The following is a 12,683-nucleotide window of genomic DNA, read 5'->3' on the forward strand; positions in this document are numbered from 1 at the left end:
GTTATGGATCCCAAAATTATATATTTATGTATTTAATATGCTCTGCTGGGCTACTTTTCATTTATTTATATCATGCCTAATCCTCCAGAAAGCATAGAGCTAATCATCACTCTCATGTTTTGAGATAGAGGATGGAAAGTCCATGTACAGCATAACTCTAAGAGATAATATGATAGATGTTGCATAACTAACAGTGGACTCGGGGTAAATCCATGGAGAGTCACTAGCGATAATAAGTTTTATTAATGATCATATTAAAAACTCATAAAGCGTTATAAGTACGCTGATTGATTTGGATCCAGTGCAGATTAATGCCTATGTAACACAATTGGCAGAATGATCATACGTTGCTCTCTTCGTGTTAGAAAAGGCTTCAGTGCGATTCTCGTCGTGACTAGAAGAATTTTTATATGTTTTTTTTTTTTCAAGCTGGCCGAGTGGTTAGTGTATCCGCTCTCCAGTGAAAAATCTCGCCGTGGGTATGGATGTTTGGGATTGTCTGTGGAAATACTGGTGGTGGTGGCAGGTGGTAAAAGGCGTTGATGTAGTTGGTGGAGAGCTGTGGAGTTGGTGCCCTCCCTTGATGAGACTTTGGATTCCCTGGAGGTGTCAGGTAATAATAATAAAGATTAGCACCACTACTTAAAATAAGTATGAATTAGATGTAACATGAATAAAATGTATACAGGGAATTGGCTAAAATCGATATTAGTCAAAATTTTAAAATAAATTATTGAGTGAATAATAATAATTCCTGAACTTTTTGTATATGTATATATACATATGTATATGCATATATAAAATAGCAGAAAACTTATCAAGATGTAATATCTTCAGATGTATATATATATATATATATATATATATATATTTTTTTTTTTTTTTTTTTTTAAACATAGATTTAATGACTTAAAAAACCGAGATAACTTATAAAGATTTTAATGAGAATAATACAACTAGTTTCGGCTTATAACAACCTTCCTCAGGTATTCATAAAGGAAAAGAATAGTAATAAACATTGAAGTATCTAAAACAACTGGAAATTACAGGTAAAAATTGCCACACATAATTGATACATAAAAAACGTATTTTTTCAAGTTGTTCTAACATGTGTGCCATTGTTTATTGCAAGTGTGCGTGCAGGCTCACGTGAACGCCAATATTGAATAACTGCAGCATGGCTATCTGGGATGTTATAACTCAAATTGTTGTTTAAGTGGACAGGGTTCAGCAGGATTTCCCTTGATTCTACAATTTTTCTCTCAAACTCATCATCACAGCGAAAAATATTTTCTGATCTATCCCAGCAAACGGAGTGGCTTTGTTGATCATCATTAGGATTATTTGAAACAAGAACATGACTGGATAACGCAGTTGCATGAGATCTTTTGTAAGAGATGTCTCTCTTATGCTCTTCTATACGTTGTTCAATAGATTTGTTAGTTTGTCCAAAATAAGGGATATTGCAATCGGACCATAATTTATATACAGCTGGATATTTTAGGTAGTGATGAGTAGGCTTTGGATGGCTGATTAGAGAACGGATTTTAGGAAGTGTGGTGAAGAACGTCCTAATATTATATTTTTAAGGACTTTAACTAATTTTTTTGAGACTGTGCTAATGTATGGAATGGAGATGCTGCCTTTAAAATTAATAGTTTCTGTTGTGCACTGCCTAGGAGGATCCAGAAGAAATTTCTTATTCGTTTTTTCAGAGTATCCATTTTGTTTAAAGATAAGAGTGGGGTGATTTATTTCTTTTTGTAGTTCATTTGATTCATTCAAGAGAAAGAGCGTGCTCTGTGTCCTAAGGTAGATATAGTTTCAAGTTTTTGTGGTGGAAAATGATGAGAAAGATTATGCAGATATCTATTGGTATGAGTAGGTTTTCTGTATATAGAGATTTTTAATCTTTCAGAGCATCGTGTAAGCATGCCATCCAGGAAAGGTAAGATGTTATTATTTTCTAGATCAGCAGTAAATCTTATATGAGTATGTTGGATATTTAGAAGATGAAGAAAATCTATGAGAGATGTGTGTCCGTGATTCCAAATAATAAAAATATCATCAACATATCGTTTCCAAAATTTTGGTTTAAATAATAAGGAAGATATGGCTTTTGTTTTAAAATCTTCAAGGAAGATGTTAGCTAGAACTGGGGACAAAGGATTGCCCATTGCCAGGCCTTGTTTTTGTTGGTTAACGGAGTCCTGATATCTGAAATAACAAGAATGAATGCAATGTTTTAATAAAGCAAACATTTTTTTTTTTTTGGATAATTTGTCCTTTAGTAATGTAAGTACCTCGTCTGTCGGAACGTTACTAAATAAAGAGATAATGTCAACACTTGCTAGAATGACATTTTCATTGACTGGAGTATCTTTTATATGAGAAACAAAATCTGTGGTGTTTTTGATGTAAGATGAAGATTTATTGGAGAAACACTTGAGGTACTTTGCTAGATATTTGGAAAGTTTATACGTAGTCGATTCAATCAATTCCTTCCACAATTGGGCGAAGAGGGATGTCAATGATTTCAGTGCACAACAGAAACTATTAATTTTAAAGGCAGCATCTCCATTCCATACATTAGCACAGTCTCTAAAAAATTAGCTAAAGTTCTTAAAAAATATAATATCAGGACTTTCTTCACCATACTTCCCTAAATCCGTTCTCTAATCAGCCATCCAAAGCCTACTCATCACTATCTAAAATATCCAGGTGTATATATATTATGGTCGGATTGCAATATCCTTTATTTTGGACAAACTAACAAATCCATTGAACAACGTATAAAAGAGCATAAGAGAGACATCTCTTACAAAATATCTCATGCAACTGCGTTATCCAGTCATGTTCTTGTTTCAAATAATCCTAATGATGATCAACAAAGCCATTCCGTTTGCTGGGATAGATCAGAAAATATTTTTCGCTGTGATGATGTGTTTGAGAGAAAAATTGTAGAATCAAGGGAAATCCTGCTGAACCCCGTCCACTTAAACAACAATTTGAGTTATAACATCCCAGATAGTCATGCTGCAGTTATTCACTATTGGCGTTCGCGTGAGCCTGCACGCACACTTGCAATTAACAATAGCACGCCTGTTAAAACAACTTGAAAAAATACAACGTTTTTTATGTATCAATTATGTGTGGCAATTTTTTCTTGTAATTTCCAGTTGTTTTAGATACTTCAATGTTTATTACTATTCTTTTCCTTTATGAATACCTGAGGAAGGCTGTTATTAGGTGAAACTAGTTGTATTATGCTCATTAAAATCTTTATAAGTTATCTCGCTTTTTAGTAGTCATTAAATCTATGTTTTAAAATGTATCACAACAACCGAGTAAAAGCCTATGATCACATACTGTATATATATATATATATATATATATATATATATATATATATATATACATATATGTGATCATATATCCTTCGATGAGTCTTGACTCCAGGAGGTATTTATATAATAATAATAATAACTATTTTTCGACCGGTTCCCGAGTAAGTCGATCTCTGGCATGGACAAGCGTATTTTTTCTCCTGGAAACTCGGGTGTTTCGTCCCGTAAACTCAAGAAAATCGACCGTAGAACCCACATTATTTCAGAAATTAAATACGACTGTTAGGGTTAGGGACCATGAGATGGCGACACTCGATGAGCCGTCACTCTTCACTGCGTGCCGATTAATTAGTGATAGCCTTGAGCCAGCTATCTCTGATTGGGTACCAGTGGAGATTGAACTGGCCCACTCAGTCTCAAAGCTAGATAGAGCTAAAAACGGCCTCGCCTACACCCTATATATACGGGAATAAAAAAGCGCTAGCAGATTTCTTTTATTATATTATTTCATATATATTATCATATACGTTATTTCATATATATTACTATATCAGGGTACTTATAACTCTTTATGCATTCTTTACATGATGATGATCATAATAATAATAATAATAATAATAATAATAATATAATCATTATTATTAAAATTAAGGGGATATTAATCCCACATTGTTTTAAAACCGAATAAGAAACTCAAAGATTGGAATCAGAGAGTTTCATGCCGAATATAGTACTCTATAAAAGTATCGGCGATTACTAGCGTGAGCTCATGCAAGGAGTCCTAGTACGCAGTACAATCTCGGGCAACTCGTTGCAAAGGTGGGTAAAGTTCTGATCGCTATTCTTGGTATTTTCCATAATGTAAAAACACATTTTCTAGGAAATGTATGCTGTTATTACATTATGGTGGGAGGTCACTACCCAGACCGGTTTCAGCCTTTTTTGAGGCTTCATCAGTGAGTAGCTAGACCAAATAGATTCCAAAGGGTATAACGAAAAGAACTTATATACTCTGCTATACGAGTTGTCAAACAGGTGTAACCATTAAGTTACTTAAATTTATTGGCTCTTTATATTTAAGTAACTTAATGGTTGCACCTGTTTGACAACTCGTATAGCAGAGTATATAAGTTCTTTTCGTTATACCCTTTAGTATCTATTTGGTCTAGCTACTCACTGATGAAGCCTCAAAAAAGGCTGAAACTGGTCTGGGTAGTGACCTCCCACCATAATGTAATAACAGCATACATTTCCTAGAAAATGTGTTTTTACATTATGGAAAATACCAAGAATAGCGATCAGAACTTTACCCACCTTTGCAACGAGTTGCCCGAGATTGTACTGCGTACTAGGACTCCTTGCATTAGCTCACGCTAGTAATCGCCGATACTTTTATAGAGTACTATATTCGGCATGAAACTCTCTTTCTTATTCGGTTTTAAAACAATGTGGGATTAATATCCCCTTAATTTTAATAATGTTTATATCGCCGAAATGAAGCCTATTGGCATCTTTATATTTAAGTAAGATAATTATTATTATTATTGTCCTTGTTTCTCTTTAAAAACGGAAGTGCCAATATTTGACATTTGGGATCCTGACCAATCATCTGTTACCGATTCTAACGCCATTTCCGCTTTTACTTGCTTTCAAAGCAAGTCGTATACCGCTGAAAACGCGTTTGGTTTAAATCTGGATTTCATTTGACTATGGATAAAGCAGGATTCAAACCTTATGATCTAGTTTTTGCAAAAGTACGAGGATATCCTCCTTGGCCAGCTCGAGTAAGTATATTGACGAAATGTATTTGAACTGTAATTGTGTAGTTTAAATAGTAAACAGCAAGTCGTACTTTAAGCCTCTTTGTAATGGAGTTGTGTTTGAAAAGTAAAGCCTACTAGCATAAAAATTTTGCCCTCGCGAATAAAAAAAAAAAAAAAAAAACATGTTTGTAAATTTTATTTCGCAATTCATTTTACCATCATTTATTTTTATGTGCTAAAATATACCAGGTAATTGCAGTACATCCGTATTCTATACGGTAATTATTTCGATGCAATGTTTGATAAGCATATAACAAGTTAATTTCCCGCTGTTTGGATTTTAAGAGACGTTTGTAATTTGTCACCTTTACTGTTTTTATTAATCAAATGTTTAGTATTTTGGGACTCTAGACATAGAAATCTTAGTTGGATACACTATTCTTTACTCAGCCTGTTTTATTTTTAAACATACACTGTGAATTACCGGTTTGTCCAAAGCATAATAAATATCGATGATATTGGAACTGTTAATAGATCATAACCAAGACACTTTTTTTTTGAATGTTAGTCAAGTGGGTTTTTAATTTATTGGCCTACATGTTTCGCCGATTTTTTCTATCGGCATCTTCAGGGAATACAATTGGTAAGCTATATGAAGGTAACAGACTAGGTTTTAATACTGGACGTTACCTCCATTTCAACTCGTCTCATCATATATCCCAGAAACTTAGCATTATCCATATGCTTAAGAAAAGAGCTATACATTACACAACAGACCAAGATGACTTGCAAAAAGAATTAACTACAATATCCAGAGAGCTATCCTTAAATGGTTATTCTAAAAGACTCTGCAACAATATCCCCTTTTTGGATATACCACAAAGACAACACGATGACATCCAATACATCAGTACTGTAACTATTCCATTTGTCAGCAGTATTTCCAAAAAATTGGCTATCCTTCTAAAACCACACAATATTAGAATAGCATTTAACCCAGTCAATACTATTCGGAAATTTTTAAGATCACCGAAAGACCCTCATCCATTCTACAAGTACTCTGGAGTATATAATATACCTTGCTCCTGTGGTGTTAGTTACGTTTGTCAGACCTCTAGAAGCTTCAAAATGAGATAGAAAGAACACGTAGGATATGTCAGAAACAACAGACAAGATATTTCAGGCCTTTCTTGCCACTTTGCCTCTACCAACCATTTCATTGAGTGGGGATGAGAGTCATATACCCTATATAGAAGAGAATTACCATTCCAGAACCTTCAAGGAGGCCGCTACAGGCACCCGTTCAACAGGAAACCTAAAAAGAATCAAGGTCTAATCCTACTGGAAATTTGGAAAGCTTTAATCAGATCACTAAACATCAAAGAAATGAACTTTCACGCCAGTTACATTATGTCTCATAACAAATAAATCATGTTCCCGAGACACGTGCATTGTCTCACACAATACTAATTTTGTATGAATTAGAACTGTCTGTTAAAACCTAGTCTGTTATCTTCATATAGCTTACCAATTGTATTCCCTGAAGATGCCAATAGTAAAAATCGACGAAACATGAAGGACAATAAATTAAAAACCCACTTGACTAATATTCAAAAAAAGTGTCTTAGTTATTATACAAGTAGTCAAGGAAGAAAATCGCTGTTAATAGATCAGTTATAGAATTCGTAATGATTCTTTCTTGTAATGTTGTATTCATGTCAAACTATTCTGAAGTTAATAAGATGTTAATGAAGATAATAGAGTGATAAACATTGAAGAGGATATAGTAAAGGTGTTAAATGAGCAGTTCATTGAAGTTTTCTATCCTTGTGATTGTAACATAATGCAGAACTTGAGAGCAGTGGGAATGATGGAGGAACCACTGATGGTGAGTGTGCAGGAGGTATATGAGGAATTGAATAATGTCAACAAAGCCATGGGACTTGATGCTATGTCACCACCTGTCTTGAGGGAATATTCCAGGAAGTTAACACCTTTAATGTACATTTTTAACATGAGTCTTATATTAGCCATGTTCCCAAAAGAATGGAAAGATGGTGAAATTGTTCTGCTTCATAAAGGAGGTGATGGGACTAAGGTTTTGAATTGTAGGCTTGTCTGGAATTGTTGTCAAGGTGTAGGGGAAGCTACTGAGGACAAGAATTCAGAACTGGGTGGACAGTAGTAGAATTCTTTTTAATGGACAGCATGGGTTTGCTAAAGGAAGATCATCTTTGAGCAGTATTATTATTATTGTTATACAACACCTCCAGGTAGTCCAGACTCATTAAGGGAGGGCAGACACTCCACAACTCTGTCCATCACTACGAACCACAACTACGCTTTCATCATCATGCACCAACTCCTGTTCTTTAGAATGTGGAATATGAGCACACGTTGAGAGAATGCAAATTATAGAGCCTAGTGTATAGAAGGAAGAGGGAGAGACATGATTGAGATGTATAAGTTGGTAAGGGGTAATTGTGAGATTAGTGTGGATGAGTTTTTTCATAGAATATCTACAGACAAGGGGGGGGAACAAGAGGCCATCTCTCGAGGCTGTATAAAGTGTGTGAGCACTATTTTTGCATAGAGCTTGGTGGGTTATTGGAGTACATTACCTTAGATTGTGAAGGCAGAAACAGTGAATGCAATTAAGTCAAGGCACTTTGAGTCTCTTGACTTGATAGAGTTCTGTTGATATGTAACACTCTCCAGATGGAAATTGCACTTACGCATATAATTATAAACCATCATTTAATAGCTTTACTGATTGATTTTCCTTTGAAACATTACTTATCTTCCCTTGTTCCTGCATAGTGGCACATAAGACTAGGATATGTCTTTTGCAACTAATTTTGCATCTCTCATAACCAGCCATTATTTATTTATTTTATTTTATTATTTTTTTTTTTTTCTGTTCTCTGCCAAGTTAGTTTAAGCTTTTTCCTTTTGGAATTTATGTTATAGATTCTCTTGGAATCTGTCCTTTCTCCATTCTCAGTACATGTCCGGTCCATATCCATCTGTCTTTCACTGATAATACTTTTTGCTCTCTTTTTATGTAATACATAATTTGTTATATATTATTATACAAACCCCCTCCTGGAGTCAAGACTCATTGAGGGAAGCAATAGTGAGATGCATTCTAACAGAGATAATGTTTATCATAATTCTTAAATTGATTCAGTGTTTGTGCACTCACTACCTCATTATCTCGAACCCTGATTTTCATTTACGAAAAAAGAAATAAAAAGTTTCGCATATAGTTTGCATATGAAAAAAGTTTAAAACTTTAAGAAATGAAGAGTGAATGTTGTTATGGCAGTTTCAGATATTTTGGAATATTATTGAAGAGAATCAGCATTTCCACTCAACAATCATTGGTTTACCTTTTTTGTTTAGTTGCTTGATCTTTTGTTAATACCGCACCAATTATATGCATAGAGATGGAAGGAACCAGTAGAGGAAACCTGGGAGTGAGATCATTGACTTTTACTCTATCTTGGGTTGCACGGAGAGATTGAGACCATCATTAGAACTGTTGTGGAACTGGATTTTGAGAGCTTGGGACATGATTTTGCCAGAAGTAATTAATTTAATTGCTGAAGCATAGTCACTAAAAAATTCAAATATATCGCGTGAAGAAGGTGAGCGGCTGATCGCGTAAATAACATTGATAATTTAATTTAAATGCATTCATTTTATGAATGTGAACAATTATAAATTATAATCAATACTGAGGATTTAATTATTAATGTCAATTTTGTATTTTCCTCAAAAACTTTAGTTTCTTAAAATCCTTACATATATTATCCTGCACCATGATTTTTTAACTTTAATTTGGGGGAAAAAGTGCAAGTTATATTCGAGTAAATGCAGTATTTAAATGTAGATCATCAGCATATCGTTCCTTTCTCCCATCAAACTCATCTCATACATCCACATACCCAAACCTTCTCTTCCTACACATTCTAGCAGCATCATCATCATCAGTGCCCTTCTCAATTCTCCACTATCAAATCGAGACAGCACACTGACTATCCTAGCACTTCTTTCTCTTGAATCTAAATCTCCAACATCTCCCTGAAATCCCTTGCGACTTGATTTATGCTGCTTCTCAAATCATTCATCTCTACCATTACAATAATATCATTTACATTATCACCTCTCTTTATAGCTCTAGACACACTTCCCAGAAAACATTCTTTAAAGACATCTCTGGTTTTTACTTTGCAGATTGTCGATTTCTTTAGCATTATTTATTTCCTTACACCTTTTTCCTCCCCTGTCCACCTCTACCAAATTTATTCTTTCCATTTCATTTCCCAAAGATCTCTTATCCAAACCCTAAATTTCACTCTCTGCTGTCTGCAGTTAGCTCCGAAGTGATCCAAATCTTTAAAATATTGGTTCCACACTTCTGCTCTTCACTCATCCCAGAATCATTCTCACCTTCATGCACATTTTTCCTTATGTTTTCATGTATCATATCTTTAATAAGTTTACATTTCTCACATATATGCAAATCTTCTTCAATCTTGTACCATGTTTTATTTTATTTATTTTTTTATTTTTTTTAAAGCCCGAGGCATACATCAGACAAACACAACATTTAACATTATTTTTGAACACTATACCCTTAAGTATACATAAATTTGAACACTATACTAGATTTGCAGGACATCTTTTGAGAGGTTCTTCGGGACACCTGACAAGAACTATATTACAATGGAAAGTTGAGGGGAAGAGAAGACGTGGAAGACCAACTAGAGAGTGGTTCAATGACATCGTGACTGGACTGGTTTAAGAATGACAGAGGCGACAGAGAGAAATGGAGAAGAGCTGCTCATCTGCTGCAACCCTCTTGCTAGAGGATGCTACCGGACGGCGACGATATCCTTAAGTACTGGTGGACAAAAAAAAAAAAAAAAATTACTGTTATTTAGTCCTTTAATTAAACTTTGTGCGCATCCACTAAAATCCTTTGAATTGCTTGATGATGTCCCAGTAATTTTACTACCATATAAAATTCTTGCATGACCAAACTGATTTTTTTTCTTATTCGATGTTGCTAATGCACTTGGCTTTTGTATATTTAAGACAGTGGACTCTATCTTTGATGTTACCACCATATAAAATAGAATCACTTGATTTGGAAGTCCTCTTCTGTTTTTATTAAAGTTTACCTTACCTAACCTATTTTAAAGGATGTTCATTATTGAGAGAGCAGATCTGAAGAATCAGAGAAAGATGACTAGTTATGTGAAATTGGGCAGTTTTGTGTAAATATTATAAAAATGAGCAAGTGAAGCAAGATAGATTATAAGCAAAAAGAGCAACTGCCAGCATTGTGGACTAGTTACTTCTTATGTCAGTAGTATTTGTTGTTGGGGAAAAGGAAGGGATCAGTGTCATATATCACTGAATAAGATATGTGTGCAAGTCTTCACTAATGCTTGAGGTAATATAAACAAAATTCTTGACATTTGTCGGTACATATTGCCCAAAAATTATTTGCATAAGTTAGACTTGATTGGAAAAGGAGGAGGATATGAAGGACAGATTATTTTTCAAGAAGATAACAGGAGAGGAGTGTGCTTATTGATAGCAGAATATGTAGATATCAGCTTTCCTTTTGGTAACTTAGACTAAAACTCACAAAGTTTGATTTTTCAATGGAATGTCATCTCCTTAGCCATTCTCTCTTGTCTTTTTCACCACATTTGTACCAATTAGGATAAATTCCATGATTTTTATTCTTCTTTCATGGGACTGATGATTGGTTTCATTCTTCTAAATACTTACGAGCTTAAAAATATAAGTAATTCTTCCTGGAAATTTTGGTTTTCCAGCAAGTGTGCTGAGGTAGTCCAAGAGAAGCGGGGGGGGGGGGGGGGGCATATTACAAGGTCCTCAACCGTAGCTTCATCTCAGCCTATGTGGTATTATGCATCTGTTGCAAAAAGATCATTAGCAAGTCACCTACTGCTCAAATGGCAGTTAAGCATTCCATTTCCTTGCCAACTTCTGCTACATCCATGTTTTCACCTATCTTATATCCAGTTGACATAGGTTTTCTGGTTTTGATCGTATTCCTCCTTATTCCCAAATTGCACTTAATACTTAAATTTGCACTATCCCATAATGTTTTTACGATCTTTTATACTCATCTTGCATTTAATAAGAACAAAACTGGGTGTATCCCATTCCAAACAAGGGAGATCTTTTAAGCTTTTGTCTCATTGCCATCATTTCACTTCTCCCAAAAATAATGGAAATCGTTAACTTTTAACTTCCCATTTAATCAGTGACCATCAGTATGGATTCTGCCACTCTCAATTGACAATCTCCATGTAAACATTCACCTTTGGATACAGTTCTTTGCAATTTGTTTATATTGTCAATATGCTCTCTGGTCATTCAGGTTATGCATTTCCTGTGGCTTCTCTTCAGATTTCTCCAACTGCTTGAATACCCCAGACTTTGTGCTTTCACCTCTACTTTTTCTCCTGTTCATAAATGACCTCTCACTAACCCCAAATCTAATCCATAGTTTTCTAATCCGTGATGCTCCATAACCAATGCCTTAAACCCTGCTGTGTTCTCATTGGTATGTTTCAATATGGCTTGAATGTCAATTTCAGTGCTATCCAAACAGTCTCCTAATTCATACATAAAAAGATCATGTCTTTTTATTGTTTAACCTCCAGCTTCTTATGCCATAACATTTATATCTGCCATTGACACATCATCAATCATCCACTAATATGCTACATAATTCATCACACATACATTACTTTTTTAAAAATTAATTTGAGAACTAGCATAATTGGCTTTTTTTGCTGATTATTATTCTTTTTTCTTTCATTAGTTGATCAGAAAGCCTCCTGATTTGTTAATCCAAGTAAATAGTGCAGGTTGTGCCATGCGCTATTTACCAGCCAACTATGGAATTTGTATTAAAAGGTCTCACACGCTACATATTGGAAGTGGGAAGGGGAAGGAACAAACTGTAGTCCCTTGCTTTTGGTATCAGGCAACATCACACCTCCAGTAAGCACGCTAGTGTTTCCCCAGTGTAGTACTGGATAATAAGATATTACATTATCTGAAGTTATATATGATGCACCCAAGGATGAAAAAGAAACTCAATTTCCTTTTTAAATAAATGGAATAGAATTGAATATATTCAAATTATTACAAATATGTAATGTTCTCTCCAAAATACCTTTTACTCTGTGGAGTTGAAATGACCATAAAAAAATGTAGAAATTAAATTTCTTTGGAAAATAGCTGGTATTCCTAACAGAATGATAAAATCAAATGCTATAATTCTATAAACCCAATAAACTACGAAATAATAATAATAATAATGAAAAACATCTAAACTTGAATAGCCAATCTTTTATGTCCAGAATCAGGATAGAAAACATAAATCTGAAATGAACCTCAAGACAGCTGCACATTGCTTAACTTAAATCCATTACATGAAAAGAAATGTAAACCATGTAGGAATCCATTAACAAGTAGAATTAAGTCAGTTGTCACTTGATTCAGAGGCTAAATCAAA

The 12,683-nt window shown here is 34.4% G+C and overlaps 1 protein-coding gene across 6 annotated transcripts in view; it reads left to right on the forward strand.

Moving 5' to 3' along the window:
- The first annotated feature begins 4,995 nt into the window (after window positions 1-4,995).
- Window positions 4,996-12,683, forward strand: part of LOC150102804 (uncharacterized) — a 271,397-nt gene continuing 263,709 nt past the window's right edge. For all 6 annotated transcript variants that reach the window (XM_090399129.1, XM_090399128.1, XM_090399130.1 and 3 more), the window contains exon 1: window positions 4,996-5,131. In XM_090399129.1, coding sequence (XP_090255255.1) covers window positions 5,057-5,131 — 75 coding nt within the window. In that variant the 5' untranslated portion in view covers window positions 4,996-5,056. The remainder of the gene's footprint in view (window positions 5,132-12,683) is intronic.

Source organism: Typopeltis vanoorti, chromosome 10, assembly GCF_054136105.1.
Source record: "Typopeltis vanoorti isolate ZY-2024b chromosome 10, IOZ_Tvanoo_1.0, whole genome shotgun sequence".
Lineage (NCBI taxonomy): Eukaryota > Metazoa > Arthropoda > Arachnida > Uropygi > Thelyphonidae > Typopeltis > Typopeltis vanoorti.